General features: G+C 40.9%; 1 protein-coding gene across 1 annotated transcript in view; it reads left to right on the forward strand.

Moving 5' to 3' along the window:
* The window catches only part of IL16 (interleukin 16), a 56600-nt gene extending 42185 nt beyond the window's left edge, over window positions 1-14415 (forward strand). Inside the window, exons 15-22 of the mRNA XM_054040988.1 lie at window positions 1288-1766; window positions 5112-5250; window positions 6392-7559; window positions 9113-9296; window positions 10429-10530; window positions 11666-11918; window positions 13216-13341; window positions 13928-14415. Of these exons, the coding sequence (XP_053896963.1) occupies window positions 1288-1766; window positions 5112-5250; window positions 6392-7559; window positions 9113-9296; window positions 10429-10530; window positions 11666-11918; window positions 13216-13341; window positions 13928-14133 (2657 nt within the window). The 3' untranslated portion in view covers window positions 14134-14415. The remainder of the gene's footprint in view (window positions 1-1287; window positions 1767-5111; window positions 5251-6391; window positions 7560-9112; window positions 9297-10428; window positions 10531-11665; window positions 11919-13215; window positions 13342-13927) is intronic.
* The last annotated feature ends 5533 nt before the right edge of the window (window positions 14416-19948 follow it).

Consider the following 19948-nt stretch of genomic DNA (forward strand, 5'->3'; position numbering starts at 1 on the left):
GGGGGCTCCCATCCTCCACGCCGCTGCCCCCTACAGGGCGGCCGGAGCGGAAAAAAAAAAATAAGCGGCCGTGCCGCCCTGGGATTGGGTGAAATACCACCTCAGGATTGGGTGAAATGCCGCCTCGAACAATCTGCCGCCCCAAGCACCAGCTTGCTCAGCTGGTGCCTGGAGCCGGCCCTGACTCAACCCCAGTGAAGCTGATGCTTTGTGGCCCCCCCCGCTTCCCACCCTCTTCTTGCTGTATTCAGTATTTCACACCCCGCCCCTCTGTTCTCTCACAACTAAAACCAGCCTCTAATGCGCTTCACAAGAATGTTCTGTTTTTCTGGTAAGAACAGCCAGAGCAATACGCTGCCATTTGGGAGGACTGAATTTAGGTTTGCTCTTCACACGGGGGGCGCCGCAGAGGTAGCAGGTTTGGCTCTAGGGGTGGACAGAGCCCAGCCCTATCATCCTCATGCTGAGTAACACTCTCTGTTCAATTGATGGAGCAACATTGATGGGCTCCTGGAAGAGCTGCATCCTTGACTTAAAGGGATAGACTCAGATGCTAGGCCCGAGGTACAGCATGGGTGACAAGGGGTAAAATTTTCAAAAAGGTGGCATGGTTGTAAACTTTAGTGGGATTGCACCACTGAAACTTTTTCACTGTGATTTCACTTTCCATTTCTAACTTATTTCCTGTCAGAAACAGGCTAGATAACGTTCCCTTCACACTTTTCTTAACCATTACATTTTCTTGTGCTCACTTCCTCTGGAGCTTGTTCAGACTTTCTAACCCCGTCACTGGCTGAAGCTATCTGACCCAATGTCAGCAGCTCAAGAATGCGGTGTTAGTGTAACATGCAGCCTATCCATGGATGGGATGAGCATCCCATTTCCCTAGTTGCCAAAGGCACACTAAGTTCCCCTTAGGGCTAACTTGCCAAGTTCCAGAATGGAGTGCTATTATCGCAATGCTTTATAATCTGAGATATGTTTCGCCTTCCCTTTCTGTCTCAAACAGGGTTAATAGATTGAACCAACAGCAAACTATACAGAACAGTATATCTGGGCAGTACTGTTTGTATCCAATAATTAAATGATTCCTTGATCTAAAAAACCTCCACAAATGCTTCCCCACCTTTTCGCTGTGGTACACCGATCAGATTGCTATACTCAACTGGTTTACTTTTACAGTGGATTTGATTAACACCCCTAGAAGTAAATGCTTTGAATGTATCTGAGTGTTTTCATCAATATATATGCTGCATTTTATATATTTTAATCATGTTGCTGATACAGGTGTTAAAAGACTGGAAACTAGCTGGCATGGCAGATACCAGCATGAAAAACACATTGAGAAGAACACTGCTTATTGCAGCCGCAGATCTCAGAAGCTAATGACCCGTTCCAGCAGTGACAGTAGTTACAACCTCAGGTCATCTTGCAGTAATGGCACCCCATACCAGCTTGCTGACTTGAAGGCAAAAGTACACAGCATTGATGTACCAATTACCAGACTGCCTGGCTTGCTGGATTCATTGTCCAGAACCAGTTTGGAGAACCATTCCCCTCCCACTGGCAATGAAGCAGGCCACCCCTCTCAGAACATAAAAAAATCTACGGAGATTCTTGTTAGAAAACCTAAATCGTTGAAGCCCAAACCTCCACCAAGGAAGTATTTTAAACAAGACTGCACAGACACTGAGCAGTGTAACACAGACGTGAAAGGGAAACCTATGCTACAAGATGATGGGAGCCCATCTTCTGCCAATGTTCAGGTAAATCCTGCATAGTTCTCAGGGTTTTTAGGAGAAACAGCAGGGTTTTTTCTTTTAGAATATTTGAAAGTAAAGTGATATGTTATCTGTTTAGTGAAATTTGAACCTTAGTTCTAAATAGGACCCCCCAAATGAGGGACACTAGGCAGAGGAATACTGTAATGCATTTGTACTTCACTTCTGGAAAACTGTGTTCAAGTCCAAACTCAGACAGGAGTGAGAATGAATGTGAAGTTCTCCCTGGAGTCCCCTAGTGAACATCCCTCATTGGTACAAAACCATGTAGAGCATTTGGCAGTCTCTGGTCAAACGGGACTGGAAGTCCAGTGGGCTACAGGCTAGGATTGGGATAGTTTGCACCACTTCTACTGTCAAGTCAGTATAGCTTCTCCCTAACTCCACAACACCAAATTCAGATCCAAGCCATTCAATAAATAGTGAGATCAGTAAACTACAAGAACAAGAATGTGAAACAGTCACCGCACTAGCATGCTCACTGGAGGAAATAAACTGGTATTAGTAACAGTGGGAACAGTTTGCCCAAAATCCCTAATGTAGACAAGGCCTAAATGCTTTAGCTATATGGTTAAAGTAACCATGGATTCTCTCTCCTATTTATTGATTAATTTAGCTCTTTTGAAGTCTTTTAAAATTAGGTGAATTACCCTACACAATTAGATGTACATCCCTCCTACCCCCAAAAGAATTAACAGAAACAGAGAAGCAAATTTGCATAAGTGTGTACAGTTCTGTGATGTGTGTGTGGAAACTGAGTTGTGGTTTGTTTAAAAAAAGGAACCCATTTACCCAGGGTTTAGTAATAGGCTAGTAGAAATTAACAGAATTTAGTGCCAGGTGAAACAAGCAAAACTGAGCAACCATTAGCTCAAGGCTTATCAAGGAAAATAAACCCACACAACAGTAAAGGCCTTGGTTAAAGTATAGCATAAAGCTAACGAATAAGGACATTTTTGCTTAGCATCTAAAATAAGAAGACTTCTTTCCTATCATCTAAGATGGAGTGCAGTAGAAATATATGCATGCACCTCAACAGCTACTATAAAATCAGCTTTGTTGGAGAAAACAGCTAAGACAAGGAAAAACAGCTTCTCGAGGTCCCATTTAAAGCAAGTAATTATTTGAGCTGAGAAACAATGCAATTCTTGGCTATTAAGCTGCAAGTGTGATTCTGCAGCGATAAGGGGAACAAAAGAAATCCTGAGATCAATATGCACTAAGCAAAATTTAGTGCAGTCAAAGAAAGATTCCTCGGAAAGACTTTTGATGTCTCTTAGGCAGGGGGCTGCATACAGGGCCGGCTCCAGGCACTAGCTGAGCAAACTCGTGCTTGGTGTGGCAGATTCTATGGGGCGGCATTCCGCCCAATCCTAGGGCGATGCGGCCGCTTTTTTTTTTTTTTTTGGTTTGCCAATCCGGCCGCCCTATAGGGGGCGGCAGCGGCACGGAGGAGGGGAGCACCCTGCTGGGAGCAGGCTGCGCGCTCCGTCTGCCCCAAGTCTGTAGCAAGCCCGGCAGGGCAGCCCGTGTCCTTCCCTCGCCACCGACCGGAGTGGCGCGGAGCCCTCCTGGCATGGCGAGCGCCCCGCTGAAGCCCTGGCCGCCCCCCTTCTCTCTCTCCCCCTGCTCCCTACCCCTCCCTCCGCTAGCTGGGGCACGTCTGCAGCGCAGGGAGGCACCCTGCACCCTGGCTCCAGTCGCCCCGCAGGTTTTTTTTTTTTTCCCCTGCTTTGCCACTCTGGCCGCATCGCAGGTTCCCCCCCCCCCCCGCTTTTTTTTTTTTTTTGCTTTGCCGTTCTGGCTGTCCTGATTTTTTTTTTTTTGCTTGGGGCGGCAAAAAAGCCAGAGCCGGCCCTGGCTGCATAGAAAACAAGGTTACTACTTTTCAAAATGGATTTCAGATAATTAAGCGAAAGATTTATTAGTGCCCTTCTCTATTTTCCTTTCTCAAACATGACGTATTACTCAATTTGAAAAGTACTGGCCCCTGTTGTGTGTGCGGTGTCCGCAGATTGTGAGCTTACTTTTTTCAAGCCAAAATTATTTGATTTAAAATTTTGACTGTGCTTTAAACTGTAATATTTTACAGGCCACAACTATTATTTATAAAGCACTGGCGGTGTACTTAGCACTGTGTCAATATGCAAGTAGATACCGTCCCTACCAGCCAGGAGCACACAGTCAGTTGGATCCAATTGTGTGTTCCAGAATTCCCATTTCATTTCAATTGAAGATCTGGGTGTGCAGTGTTACACAAGATCAGGCTCCTAACTGGAAGAAAGATGCAAAGCTAGTTGCATTAGAATGCTTAAAATGAATTTGAATCAGGATTGTTTACTTTCTGTCCCTATGAAAATCATTCATTACTACTCTAACCATTTGCACTATCATCATGTGGTCTCACGTGAGGGATAAGCACACACTAAGATGCGAGTTAAGGTAACGCCATATTAAAAAGACAGGAGTTGTTCTTGGTGACTGAACACAAGGTGCTGCCATCCAGAAGGTGATTAGAAAATGATCCCAGATTGAGACTACCAAAGCCAGCAATGATCAGGGATTTGACAGAGGTAAACTCTTTACTGGGTTAGTGAGCAGTAAGTGCTAATCCCATCACTGTCAGAATGCTCAGGAGTTGCCAGGTAGTCGGATGTTTACAGGATAATCTCACTTTTGTTTCAGAATTTCTCTCTCTTGCTTGTTCATGGTTCCTGTGAGTAACACTGGAGCTCTGGCAGATGGTAACTTTGGGTCGCTAGTTACATAGTAATCTGGTAATTCTAGAGCATCTGCAAATGGCTGCCTCCAGTAGCATCGACTATGACCTCAAACAAAACCCCTCATTCTGCATTTCCAACCAAGAACAAAAGGGGGAAAAGTCTTGAAGTTCCAGCCATGAATTGGGCTCATTACAATTTTGTGTTTGGGGGTAAAGGACCCACAAAGAAAAGCACTGTGTAAAATAAAGACAGAAACTAGACAATTCATTTTCTGTCTTTGCTTAACTGATTTACAAGAGATTACTGTGTGGCTGGTTTTAGAAGTCTAAAATTGTAGCAGCCAATATCTTGCTTTGTTGTGGTACACAACATACACAATCCATCAAAATTTGAGATGTTAACAAAAAAAATTTCCAATGTGTTTACATGCATACATAAAATATTTTGCTCCCTTTCCTGGAGCACAGAATAAATCAGTCTTACTGCTGTTTAATATTTATTCTCAGATTAAAAACAAGAAAATGAAGAGCATTTTTCTACATCTCATATATAATGTGGTTTGTGTGATTACGTTTTGACATAGTTCTATTTCCTGTTTATTCCACAGGAAGCAGGAGACCTGCTGCTACAGGGAAATAAAACAGTTATAACACACAGTCTCTCTGCAACTTCTGTAACACCAAGAGGTACTGAATACTCAACTGAAGTGTCAGCAGAGAGAGACCAAGAGAGGAAAGCAAACCTAGGTAGGTGTTTCATCCATTTGCTTCAAAAGCAACCTCTATGAGTGCATAAAATATTTAGCAGGGTTAATGGTTTTGCATTCATTTCAATTCCATCTTTAAAAAACAGACTGCAGCAAAACGGTAAATTACTGGGTGAGCAGACAAATTTTTACACAATTGTGCATTAACTATCTCTGACTCAAAGTGTGAACGACACCAAAAGAAGATGAATAGATTGTCTGTTATTAAAGAGAATAAGTGGTAATAGGCGTACAAGAATCACTAGTTGTTTTCAGATGATACTTTATTTGTTTATATTAAAAACTGAGTGTTACTGAATTTTATTTTTAGCATGTGCCACATGACATTTTTGATTTATAGTTTCAAAACTGAACAGCATGTAATATAGATAATTGACATGAAGTTGATGCACTGTTGATTCTGTTCGTGAAATGAAGTGAAATGGTAGCTAGTAGTATTTAAAATGGCAACAGTTCCTGAGCAGTTATTCTTTTCATTATACTGAAATAAATTTTCATAAAAAAACCCAAAATCTTCACCACTGTCCTGTCTGCACCAATAGTCAGTAAGAGTTTTAATAAGTCCATGATATAGAAAACATCCTACATCAAAGAGAAAATGGTATACACTAGGAAAGTGCACGGATCCATTTGGAGAGACATGTAGACACATCAATCAAAGAGAGGTCTCTGAGAGAGAATATTTAAAGAACCTGCTTTAAAATGCAGAAAGGGAAGAATAACTTTTTTTATCTGCTGCGATTCCAGCTAGTTCAATCTGCTGTAGTTGAGATGAGATAATTTTAGTCTTATATTTTAACATGACAGTGCTGTAGCATGTACAATGATTTCAGTGTCCCAGTATGTCAGGAGAGAGGCTTAGCTGCAGAGGTTACATGTCCCTTGAGGGAAGTAGCCAGCACCGAAGAGCCTGGGTTTGCAGCTAAATCCAGTATCAGCACAAAACGGCTTCTGCCACAATGAAGCAGAACTTTAGATTGAGAGTTGTAACTTTAAATAACCTGTTGGAGGCTGGAGTGTAGAGAAGCCCACAGGCAGTGAAGCAGCAGCGATGCATGGAAAGGGATATATGGAGGGAATGAAAAGAAAGCTTATGTATAATAATTGTTTCTACAACACAGGGAATCCTATCTCATCAATACAAAGGCCTGTACTTAGAAGACAACCACGGGTAGATTACAGTCTTGATACTACAGCAGAAGACCCTTGGGTTAGAATTTCTGATTGCATCAAAAGCTTGTTTAATCCTACTATGAGTGAAGAAAACAGTCACTTAGACTTAGACCCCAACAACAACACAAATGAAGAAAATCAAAGTCCCAGCAGCCCAGAGGTAGTGCTGCAGAAATCAGAAGCAGACGCAGACGGTTCAAAAGGATACAAATCAGATGAAAGTGACACTGGGAAAAAGGGCCCTCCAGTAGCACCTAAACCAGCCTGGTTTCGCCAAAGTCTAAAAGGTTTGAAGAAAGGAAATTCAGATATCAGCACACGGGCAGATCAAAATTCCATTGATCTCCAGAGTGTTTCTGGCAAAGATCGGGGGTCCAATATATCCCGGGCCTCACCCAGAGGATCATCAATAAAGCAGAGAATAAACTCCTTTGAAACTTTCAGTGCTCCTCAGTCACCTGAAAAAGGAAACAGAAAACCCAGCCCAAAGCCATCAGTCTGGAAAGAAAATTCTCCCAGCCCAAAGCCATCAGTCCGGAAAGAAACTTCTCCCAGCCCAAAGCCATCAGTCCAGAAAGAAACTTCTCCCAGCCCAAAAGAGCCAGAATCACCCGCAGTTCATTTAAACCAAGCCACTTATAATGAAGGGTCTGATAACAGCCAACTACAATCAACTCCACCTGTGGTTACAGTCGAGACTCTGAGCCTAAATAGGTCCTGCTCTCCCAAAGAGGCACTCGCTTGTAGTCCAAAGAGAAGCAACAGCACAAGTACTGAAATTTCCTTGGATTTACTGTCTTCACAAGCCACTGAACTTCACTGTCCAGTAGCAAAAGCACAGAGCCAAAGAACACGAAGCTTCCCCCTGACTGCTAACCAGTCTTGTGAGATGATGAAGACAAATGATGAAAAATACAGCAAAATCTATGCCATCAGCAATCAAGTGTCATCTGCTTTAATGAAATCTTTGCTTTGCCTTCCTCAGTCTCCGCTCTTTTCTGGGAACAATCCATGGAGCACTTTGGAAACATCATCTCAGCACGCCATGGAAGAGAATGGGACCCCTCCCTCATCTACGAGTGAGAGTCATCATTCAGACACTGGATTTTCCCTTAAGTAAGATACCATATTAAAGTTCCCCACACACTGCACAAAGCAATTTGCACCTCAGGCAATTTAGATAGGAGTATAGGTTGCTTAGAGTGTAGACAAAGTTAACAACTCCTCAGAGGAATGTAAAGGATCAGTCGAATGCATGCTGCCATTGAGAACAGATTTTTAAGCTTTTATGCTGCCAGCTTCTTTGAGCCACAGAACAATATCCCTAGGTTCTCCATAGTTTGGAGCCAGAAGAATGGACCCAAAACTGATAATCCCAATATTGGGGCAGTTTCAAGTGTAAGTCCATACAGCTGCTCCTACCCCTTTATTTCAATGCTACCAATTTGCCAACATTTTAGGCCAAGTTCTGCTGTTACATCAGCGCATTGATGGTCGTTTTGGATCAGTAAAGGAGAAGGTCTGACTGCTGCCACACCAGATGAAGTAGCCAGCACAGGTTCCATACCTTCCCCAAAACAATGCATTGCACATCCCCAGAGAGGTCTTGCCTCTTAAGGATTTGCACTGCTCAGGTTATCAACATTAGATTTTTTTAATAACCATTTTTTCATAATATTTTATAAATATCTAACCAGGTGAGGAATCTAGAAAAGAATAGCTAAATAAACTAGAATTAAAATGTTGGGGAAGTTATTTTAAAAGCAGGACGTGAACCTCCCAAACCTTGCCTCCTGTTCTCCAAGGGTGTCCCAGTATGTAATTCAAAATATATTGTACATAAATGTTTTTAGTCTAGTCTCTGTTTTGCAGACATGCCCTCTGTGGTGTTAGTTTGATGTGACAGTGTCATTAAATAAAGAGGGGGAGGCTATGTGCTTAACAGCTTTTACAAAGGTTATAGTTTGTGATGAATTAATGTCATGGGCCTTGGGGTTATGGTTTGGATAAGCATCTGCACTCTCAGGTACGCATCTGAACCTTTGGTAACTGCAAAAGTGGGATGGGTATTTCCTAGCTCAAATTTGAAACACAATGAAAACAATCTCTCTCACAAGAGTCTGATATAATTACAAGAGTGTGGTACTTTTGCTACCCGTTTCCAATCCCAGGTATAACTAGGAAGTCTGGAGTCACATTAAAAAAGAAAAAAAAAAAAAGTTATCTGAACTTTTTTCCAATGCCCAGGGAAGGTTCAATTTGAGTTGGGGCAAAGTTTCAAGAGAGCTCTTATTCCTTCATGTGAATGCTCACACAAGTGTGTCATCACTGAAGCACAGGGTGACCAGACTGCAAGTGTGAAAAATCGGGACAGGGATGGGGGGTAATAGGTGCCTATATAAGACAAAGCCCCGAATATCAGGACTGTCCCTATAAAATCGGGACGTCTGGTCACCCTACTGAGGCAGCAACCCTGCCACCTCTTGCTATGTTACACAGTAGGCATTATTGGGAACAAATAAATAGAGATCTGAACCACTTGGCCCATTACCAGTTAAACTCTAGTATGATCAAAATATGAAGATTCCAGAATTGCCTGTTCTGTGCCACAGTGTGGAAGCTGCTATCACAAATTAATGTTGCTTTTTTCCCTTTTCAAAATGGAAAAGCCTCTCTGAACTGAGAGACTATACTGTGAGTTTAACAGACAGAGGGAAAGAGGAAGAGAAACAGGAACACTGTTCATCTCAAGCATCTGGTGCGTCCGGGCAGTCAGTCATCTCTCTGCTTTCCCCTGAAGAATTAAAGAAGCTTATAGAAGAAGTAAAATCACTAGATGAGGCTACCTTAAAGGTAAGTCCACTTTTCTGTACACACTATTCTGAAAAAATAGTGTTTAATTTTTGCTATGTGAAATTCTTACAAACACAACACCAATATTAATATGTAATAGTAACGCTCAGTTCTTTCAGCCATAAATCTCAAATCACTTTACAAAGATGGCTAAGAATTATCAGCTCGATTTTACAGATGGGATAACTGAGGTGCAGAGAGGGCAAAGCCAACGTTTTCAAAAGTGTGCACCAATTTTAAGTACCCAACTAGAGATACCTTAAAGAGGCCTGATTTTCAGAGGCAGTGAACACCCATTTCACTCAACAGGAGTTGTGGGAGCTCAGAAGAGCTGAAAATCAGGCCTTAATTGTCTCTCATTTGGGCAATCAATAGCAACGGACATTTCTGAAGACTTTGGTCTAAATGGCTTGGTCAAGATCATATAATTAGAGGAAGCGCAGAGAATAAAATCTAGGCTTAGTTCAGTGGCCTGTCCACCAAGCTATGCATCCAGCTACAGAAAAGCACATTGTTATGAGACAAGTGAAGATAAATTAATCAGTTTCTCTTAAGAAAGAGTGTTATACTTGAATCCTTAAGAACACTGAGTATGTGCTACTAAAAAAAAAAAAAAAAAAAAAAAGGAATTTCCCCTGTAATCTAAAAGGGTAACAGACTGAAACAGCTCATTCCAGGCTATTGTTACAATTAAAACTTTAACAAAATGTACATTAAAAATAGCAACCCAGCTTAGAAGTCATTTTTGAGCCACAGACCATTATTCATTGAGTAGGATGAGTTGTAGATAACAAAAGTTTTTTCCTCTCACAGTTAGAAGACCATGTGCATAGTTCTCACCATTGAGCCAATAATATTTTCTCTCTCTATTTCAGTAGTGATCAGTGATCTTTAATATATTGTAATTTACAGCCATTCACTGAAGCAGCAAAACTTTTAGACACCAACTCATTCATAAGATATGATACCCAGGTGAAGTTAGCCCATTAAATAAAAACAAACACAGAGTTTGTCTTAGCCATCTAAGTGCCACTGCAGAATACACAGTGGATACAGAAGAAAATATACAGATCTTCTAGTAATCTTGAATTATAGTAGGATGTATCCGAAATTATTTTTTTTCTGTGTTTAGCAATTTGATGATATTCAGGTTACAATTTTGCATAAAGAAGAAGATGCTGGTCTTGGATTCAGCCTGGCAGGAGGAATCGATCTAGAAAACAAAGTTGTTACTGTAAGTAGCATCACTCATAAAATACTCCCAAAATAAACAATCAGTCTAAAAAAAGGTGGCAAAAAAAATGGAATGGGTTGAAAAGAGAACGTCAAAAATGGAAAAGGTTTGGAAGCTAAGACCTATGAGGACAGATTAAAGAAACTGGGCAAGTTCAAGGCTAGAGAAAATAAGAATATGGTGGGAATGATAGTCTGTACATAAGGAAATAATAAAAAATTAGAGCTGGACAATGTGGTTTCAACTGGAAAGTGTTCTCTCTCTCTCTCTCTCAAAAAAAGGGGGGTTCATCAAAAATGAAAACTTTCTGCAAAAAAATATTTCAAATGGAAAATTTTGAAACAAAATTTTAATTTTGAATTGAGGTTCATGTCATTTCATTTTGGTTTTCAATTTTTTTTCAGATTTTTGGGTTTTCCCCTTTTTGTCACCTTATGCAAACAAACAAACAAACAATATCTAGGTTTCCCCCCATCTTTTCCTTTTCCTACTCTGTAACTTTTCGAACTTTGAAAAAGTTTGAGTGACAAAAAGAAAAATGGAATTAATTTTGCCACTCCATTTTTTCAGAACTTCCTTTTTTAAAAATATAGCTCCTTAACAGTACCCAGCAACCCTACATAAGCAGCAAAGGGCAGGAAATGGAAAAGAATTTATGGTGGCAGAAGATAATTAGCAAACTGGAATGAAATGTTGCCAGAAAACTGGGATTAGCATGCCTATTTTAAGTGCAATGGGATATTTAATCATCAATAGTGATGAAGGCCTTCAGGAGCACAGTACCTACTGCAGCATAGATTCAGAGGAAGATGGTCATCTACTAAATAACCAATCCCTCTTTTCAGACTCCTGACTCTCTCTTTTTTAAGTCAATGGTGCAGATTCAGGACAAGATGACTGACCTGGTTAGACTCTGTGAAATCTGATGGCTAATAGCATAAGGTGGTACCAGCTACAAGTCACCCTGTATCTCCTGTATCTTAATAAGCTTCTACCACAACAATTACAATCCATGAGCCTTAAAAATCAGCTCTCTTTCTTGCTAAGAAATGAAAATGTGTCACATTTCAAGTTTACTAACTGTGAGACTTAGTCACGTCTTCTCTTTTTTTGTGGCGGTTGGGGTCTCTAATAGGTTCACAGAGTATTTCCTAATGGACTAGCATCTCAGGAAGGAACTATCCAGAAAGGAGATGAAGTCTTATCCATTAATGGGAAGTCTCTTAAAGGTGCCACTCACAACGATGCTTTGGCGATCATGCGCCAGGCTCGGCCGCCAAGGCAAGCCGTCGTAGTGACTAAAAAAGCTAAAGAGGAAGAAAAAAGTCTTAATGTTTCAGTTGACTCTACTACGTATTCTACAGAAAGTGAAACCTCAACAGAAGCTAGTGAGTACTTTACACCTGCAATAAACCACATCCACTACCTATCTAGATATTAATATACCACCACAGAATCCTTGCCCTTTACAAAGGGTTGCATGGGATTTAGCTAGACAAATCTTGGAGTTGTGATTAAAAGTTGTACAACTGTTTAAAAATCCAGGAAGTAGGCTTTAAACAACCTGTTACTCAGTTGATACTGCTCTCTGCTGTCCAAAGTCCCAGTCCTGCAAAATCTATCAGCTGAATCAAGATTCTAGGTGTATATATAAATAATCATAAAATTACAGATTGAAATCTATGCAGTCTTCAGTATAAATCAGAGTTGCAATTTTGTAACATAAAATATTGACAATTTCATGTAAAACAACATATGCTATTTTATTCTGTATAATTATGTGGTAGATGCTGATTTGGGGCTCAGCTGTATATGAAGAAAAAAATCAATTAATATTGGTGGGGAAAAGGTATGCTGGGAAAATGCAATAAATAAAGATATTATAAGTCTGTTAGTTTTACTAAGAAGTTATATATACACATGTTACATAATTCACTAAACTGCACCAAAAAGTAAGATTCCTCAAAATGGAGCTCTAAAAAAATTCAGATAATGTCAAGCGTAGTTAACAGGATTAACTCCATGTGTAATGGCTACTCATGGGAGTAGTAATGAACTTTCATTTCAAGCCCCTAGAAGTTCCTGTGTTGTGAAAAATATTTTATTTGAAAGGATACTTTCTCCAGATTACCTAAATCATACTCTGGCCTCCAGCACACCAGCTGGCTATATTCAAAACATATAGAGGACATACAGTTTTGTAGAATCATCTTCATTCTTAGGATTTTTTTTCAGAAGTCAGAGCTTTGTAATCATATTTACATACCCCAAATAAACATTACTGGCTGTTTAGGTAATATTAGTTTTAATCTTACCATCAGGTCACTTGTATTGAACACTTAATTTTGGAATATATACAGTATATGGAAATGTTAATGTGGCTCTAGCATGTTTATGTAATTCAAGCAAATTCTGTTTATATTAAATCCATCCTATTCATTCGGTTCAGATTTCAATACACTAAAAATACACCCCCCCCCCACCGCCCACATAACCTTCTGTAGGAGCAATTAACAACTTTACAGTGAGCAAAAAGATGAAGAAAATTGTCATTTTCTGCCTTGTTTTGCTCTATCATTTACTTACCTACAAAAATTAAACAAACAAAAACTCATTCTTTGTTCAGATGTTTTCACTTTTCAGAATATTTTGTACCCCTCCTGATACCATTCTATTCCTTTCCAGCAACTGAAGACACAATCTGCACTGTAACTCTGGAAAAGACACCTGCTGGCTTAGGATTCAGTCTGGAAGGAGGGAAAGGCTCCATCCACGGAGATAAACCCATCATCATCAACAGGATTTTTAAAGGTAGAGGTGTTTAAACACACTCTCTCTCTCTCTCTCTATTTATTTACACACACACACACACACACACACACACACACACACACACACACACACACACTGTCAGATCCTCAGCTGCGGTAAACTGGAGTAGTTCCATTGACTGATCTACACCAGATGAGGATCCAGTCCGTGATCATTTTTATTTAAACTGCAGCATTACATTTTGTTGTGCGGGATGAACTCCTTGCTCTGTAATTAGACCAGACGCATTTTATACCATTTATACAGAAACACACTTCTTCTTTTGCATGGAAATGGCAACATTTACAAGTCAGCAGAAAGGTTTGAAATCCATTTGAGGGTTTCAGAAGATGCAGGGTGCACTTTTGCTGTACCTCCTGGAAATGAAAAAAGGGGGCACTTGTTCACAATGTGTTCAATGGTTTGGAGGTCTCTACATTTGCACTGTGGCAAATACTTGATTCTCCATTGGTGCATCAGCTGTGCACATCTTCCATGTAACGTCCTAGTACAGCTATCCATAATTACAACAACAAAAGATTTCCCCACACAAAAGAACTGAAGTAAATTCATTGTCTCCCCACAGGAGTTGCATCAGAACAAAGCAGCACTGTTCAGCCTGGCGATGAGCTATTGCAAGTGCACGCAATTGTTATGCAAGGACTCACCCGTTTTGAAGCTTGGAATATCATCAAGGCATTACCTGATGGGCCCATCACTGCTATCATCAAGAGGAAAAATCCAAGTTCTGTTACCACCAAATCATCTGAAACTTTGCAAGGAGAAGAATGAAACTGCTGCCAGTATTAAAACAAACAAACAAACCAACCCAGAACATTTAATTACTTAAAGCCATTTACCAACACAGCAGAGATATTGTGAAAGTGCAGATGATCATATTGCAAGTTTTACAGATGTCTTTGCAACCGCAAAGCAAGTTGTCTGGAATAAGAGACTGATCTAAAATGCTCACAACTCCTTTTACAATATTCATAAGCAGCTGTTGAAAACTGTAGAAGACTAAAAAAGGATCTTCATATAATGAGTGTAATAAAATGTGTGAAAATTGCAGTACTCTCTATCCCATGTAAATCAATTTGATGGTGTCACACACTAGCGTGCAAAGTTAATTTAACCACCAAATTTAAGGAAAATTAGAAACAGGCCAAAACCCTAAGGCAGATTCTCAGTCCTGCTCCAGAGACTGACCACAAACCCTAGCTGGGGACTCCGTAACATAGGGTAGCTCTCGGTGGGTGCAGAATAGAAATGGTTGGCTCCTAAATTTCCCTCCCCACAGCTTCCAGCACATGGGGAAGGGAGGAAGACAGGGCAAGTAGCCAAAGAAGGATGGGCTCTATCGAGCACAAAGGAGCCAGGGCCGCCCAGCGGAGAAGGGGAATTCTTTGCTAGCATAAAGCTGGCTCTGCTGCCTTCTACACCAGTTGCCCCACACCCCCATTGTAAGGGGAAAAAGAGGATGTTTGGGGGTATTCTGGGGTCACGAGAGGGAGAGGAGAGGACGGGACAGGACGTAGCAGAGCTCCATCTTATCTTCCCCTGGTGTAACAGTCGGACACGTAAGTTAGAGTTGCACTGGACAGCAATCATTTGCTCAGTGGCCAAGCAGCCCTGAAACAAGGAGTGACTAGTTCTCTGCAGCGCCCCCACCCCTAAATTGGATGAAGTAGAGAATCAAGCTAATATAAATGCAAATCTCCTTTGTCTGAGCGAGAATTGAGCACATGCATCTGAAGAATATTGTACCGCAGCACAGTATTTACTGTGAAACATACCCAGGCATTGCGTTGTGAATTACAAATATCCTCAGTACAGGGTTGAGAATTTTGACAGGCATTCAGGGATTGCTCTGCTCAGTGCTGCAATGCCTACATGATTCAGGAGCCTAAGTCACCAAAAGTCACATTTCATTGAAAGTCAATGGGTCCCTAAGTGTCGACGTCACCTCTGAAAATGAGACTTAGGCCCTGAACACTGAGCAAAGCAATACCTAAATACTTTTAAAAATCTGGCCCAGAGGAATGAGGACATTTAGAACTGAACCTGGTTGTCTGAATATATAGTTTGTGTAATTTTTAACATCACTGTATTAGTATTTTAAATGAAAATATCAGTGATTGATTATGGGATTTAAGGCTCATTGAGCCAGCTGGTGACTGGAAATACTAAATACCTTGGGGACAGATCTGGCACTGATGGTTACACAAGGCATGCCATTGCTTCAAATGGAGAGTTCTGTGCAAAATAGTGTACTACAGCATCTTTGTCACGGTTTGTAAGTACCCCCAAGATTTGACCAGTCTTCAGTACCTACTAGTACAGTACCCTGGAAGATATTACCTCCTTGATCTCCTCCATGTATTTCTATCACTTATAATAGAATTTAAATTAACAGGAAGTTAATGAAACTGTAACTTATTTGCTTAATTTATTATTGTGCTAAAAGACAAGAAGGGAACGAATTCTGTGATTCGTGCTAGTTCAGATACAGTAAACGAATGCATAATCAATATGAATGACAAAAAAAAAAGCCCTAAGAGCATTGGAATCGGTGGTTCAACAGTCCAACTATTTCCCCCCCTCTTTGTTTAAAGAGATGTTGCTGAAGGCAGCACCAAGCATGGATTGTTCCACTGTTACCACTGCTAGTACAATTTTAAGGTTTTGTTATTTTTAAAATATACAACGGCCTTAAACACTGAGACAAGTTTTTGCACATTTCTATTGGCCCCACATTTTCAAAATAAGTCTCTTATTGTGTACATGCACCTAGCACTGCATTATCATTATGATTTGTATTATCAGATTCACCCAGGAGCCCCAGTCATGGACCAGAGTCTTATTATACAAGATGCTGTACAAACGGAACAAAAAGACAGTCCCTGCTCCAAAGAGCTGTCTTATGACAGATGAAGTTGCTGCTTAGTTTGGTCAAGACAATGCCTCTTTGCCCTGTGGTCCTTTTGGTCTCCTCAGACCTGCTTTGTTAATATAGGGACATAACATTAAGATCACTGATTATTACATACCACGGTGTTAATCCTAAAGGGCAGGTTCCTGAAAAGCACAAAGGCAATTGTTATTCTTTAATCAACAGTCAAAAGAAATATTGTAGCAATAGGCAATGTAAAGATAAGCAATACAAGAGTCTAGTCAAGCCATGACTACTTTTTTTGCACAGTATATATTTTACAATTTCCTGTTTAGCGCTCTCTCTATGTGAAATCTCATCTGGTTAGCCACTTCTAAGTAAGTATCATTTCCACAGTGTGTATACAGGAAGATCAAAATTTTAAAAGCAGCTGTCCATACAGATCAGTGGTTCTCAACCTGGAGTATGCGTATTCCTAGGGATATGCAGAGGTCTTCTGGGGGGTACATCAACTTATCTAGATATTGGCTAATTTTACACCAGCCTACATAAAAAGCACTAGCAAAGTCGGTACAAGCTACAATTTCATATAGACAATGACTTGTTTATACTGCTCTATATACTATACACTGAAATGTAGGTACAATATTTATATTCCAATTGGTTTATTTTACAATTATATGGTAAAAATGAAAAAGTCAGCAGTTTTTCAGTAATAGTGAGCTGTGACACTTTTGTATTTTTATGTTTGTTTTGTAAACAAGTAGTTTTTAAGTGAGGTAAAACTTGGGGGTACGCAAGACAAATCAAACTCCTATACAGGAGTCTGGAAAGGTTGAGAGCCACTGATACAGATAACATGAAAAATCTGAATCAATGATCACTTTAGCAGCTGTCCAGTGAAGCAGGCCCTGAGCTCGTTAGCTCTGTTCTGGCTCAAGTCTGCAAAAGCCAGGTCAAACTCTTTTTGTGGGTTTTCACAGCCTTGCTCAGAAAGACTGAGAGATTGTATTAGATAACAGTCCTTGTACAGGGCAGAAAGAGAGAGATTGTATTAGATAACAGTCCACGTACAGGGCGGCCTGCAGTAGCATCAGCTTTAGTCATTAAACAAAAAAATCATCCAAAACTTCAACCAAGCTTTTCAAAGGTTGTAATAATTTCAGATCACCTGCCTGCTCCTTCCTCTCCTGGCTACCAGTCTTTTAGGTTTCTGAACCTCTGCATTTCCTGGTTCTGGCTGACACCAAAAACGGAAATGTCAATGTACCATGTAAAACAGAAGTGTCTCCCAGTATTCCAGTCTCTCCCAAAGCAGGAAGTCCCAGAAATCTTACAAGACAGCCTGTACTTACAAATTTCCAGCCTACTTTGGCAGAGTAGAGGGCTCATGGAGCAGTCCGGTGATGGGCTGAACACCCTCAGATCTTGTTGAACCGCGTGTGCTCAGCACATCACAGGACCAATCCTTTAAATTGTTCAGATTCTGGTTCTGTCCCTCTGACCAATATTTATTCATGGGTAATGCCGTTGACCTCAAAAGGACTACAGGCATGAGTGAAGGTGGTTGGATCAGGCCTAAGGTTTAGATAAACACTTGATCTTTTGAGTGCTTGAACAACACAAGGCCCTCATCCTGCAAAAACTTTACACACTTACTTAACTTTACACACCTTGAGTTGTCCTACTGACCACTCACTGTGCATAAAGTTAAGCATGAACCTAAGCCTTTGCAGGACAGGCGCCCAAACCACTCTCTCACAAAGTCACTTGTCATTCTTCAGAGTTGCAGTATGCAGCAGTCTAAGTTAAAAACAAAAAAATCCAAAAAACTCAGACTAGACAAAAGCTGAAGGGCTCAATCCTGCAAGATGCTGAGTACTCTCCCCCCCTCACTAAAATATCTACCTAAGGACTCATCCTGCAGCCATCTCCATAGTGTCCGAGTAGCTAAGGGCAGTCACAACCTCACAGAATTGGCCTTAAGCTCCAACAGAGCACGGAGCAATCTTGAAAGGTGCAGAGCTCCTTTGAGTCTCATTGGCAATGGGAGTTGAGGGGACACTATGACAGAGTTAAAGGATAATTCAGAAGAACAAAAATGTGAAACAGAAAATATTTTATTTAATTTGCAACACACACTGGCAAGTTTTAAAAATGCCAGTCACAAAAGAGACTAAAATTTAACCCCCCTTCCCTAAAATTCTATTATATACATTAAAAACTACAGTGGAAATATTTGTACATAAACGTCCCACAAACCACACCACATATGCAACAAACACAAGAACGGAAATTTAAATGTATTAACAAATAAATACTTAATAAAGTAAAAGCATGAAAATTACAACCTGATTTACATGTTTGCAACTCAACAATCATAAATTATCCTTTTATAAAAGAAAAAATGATAAATGAATAGTATGCTGTTTATAATAACTTCTGACATTACCTAAGTAACCAGCTACATAAATATTTTCGATGGCTGCATACTGCACTGCATATTACACCAATAGCTGATTTCCTAAGATATGCCGTGGGGTGTGTCAGTCTTGGAGACATAAACAAGAAGGTCCTACTTTTATGAACAAGCAAGTCAAGATTAGTCCACAGCACTTTACAGAAAGGACTTTTCACAAGTTCACAACACTTTGAACAACATATTGGAAAATTGTTCAAATGCATGATCATTTCAAATGCAGTTAGAAAAATGACAAGTAAAGTGCTTCAATACATCTCTTTATTTATTGCCATTATGTCAGTGCAGTATGACAATTTGTAATCAGAATTTTTGGGTAGAGAGGGGATGATGGGAGAGGACAAGGCCCAGGGATCTGTGAATTGGTTGAGGATATTAGGCTCTGATTCAGCAAAACACTTAAGTATATGCTTAACATTAGCACTGAAGTCAGTCCGACTTCAGCACATGCTGAATCAGGCCCTTATAGTCTAGAATGAGTGGGCCATATGTTCTCACCTACCCTATTCATTGTGGTCTACCCCATTTTTTGTGTTGGTCCCAATGTAATATCTCAAACTATACTGATGTAAGCAGCAAAAGAGCTAGCTCTTCCCCTTCAAGAAAGGAACATTGTTTCATATGGGTCATTAGGTAGAATCTGAGATATAACCGGGCTCCCTCGGATCTGACTTATACTGGTGGAACTACATTGACTTCAGCAGAGCTGCTCCTTGTTTTACTCCTGGGGCAATTCTGCGCCCATGCATAATTCATGTCTCCCGCAGATTTCTTTGCTTCCCCGCAGAAAATGATTTTCTGATAAAGAAGCAAAGGGAAGCTGCAAGAGCGGTCACGCACTCTTCCCTAGCAGTGCAGGCACATCGTTTCAGGCATCTGGAGCAGCTGGTGGAGAGGTAAATCACCATGGTGACTCCTACCCTGCACCGGAATCAGCTGCTAGACCCACGCCAGAAACCTCCCCTGGCTGTAGGAAGCTCAGCATCCTCAGCTGCGGGGGATGGGTTGCTGTACTGGGAGCTGCTCCCCCCCCCGCCAATCCTCACCCCATACACCCAGATCCCCCCCAGCCCTCCATACCTGAACCTCATCCTGCTGAACCTAAACCCCTGCATCTAGAGCCCCCCACCCCACTGAACCCCAGCTAGCTGTACCTGGATCCCCAATCCCCCAGCACCCAGACCCCTCCCGCCGAGCCCCCCCCCGATCCCCCACTGAGGCCCAACCACCGTCAC

Source organism: Malaclemys terrapin, chromosome 10, assembly GCF_027887155.1.
Source record: "Malaclemys terrapin pileata isolate rMalTer1 chromosome 10, rMalTer1.hap1, whole genome shotgun sequence".
Lineage (NCBI taxonomy): Eukaryota > Metazoa > Chordata > Testudines > Emydidae > Malaclemys > Malaclemys terrapin.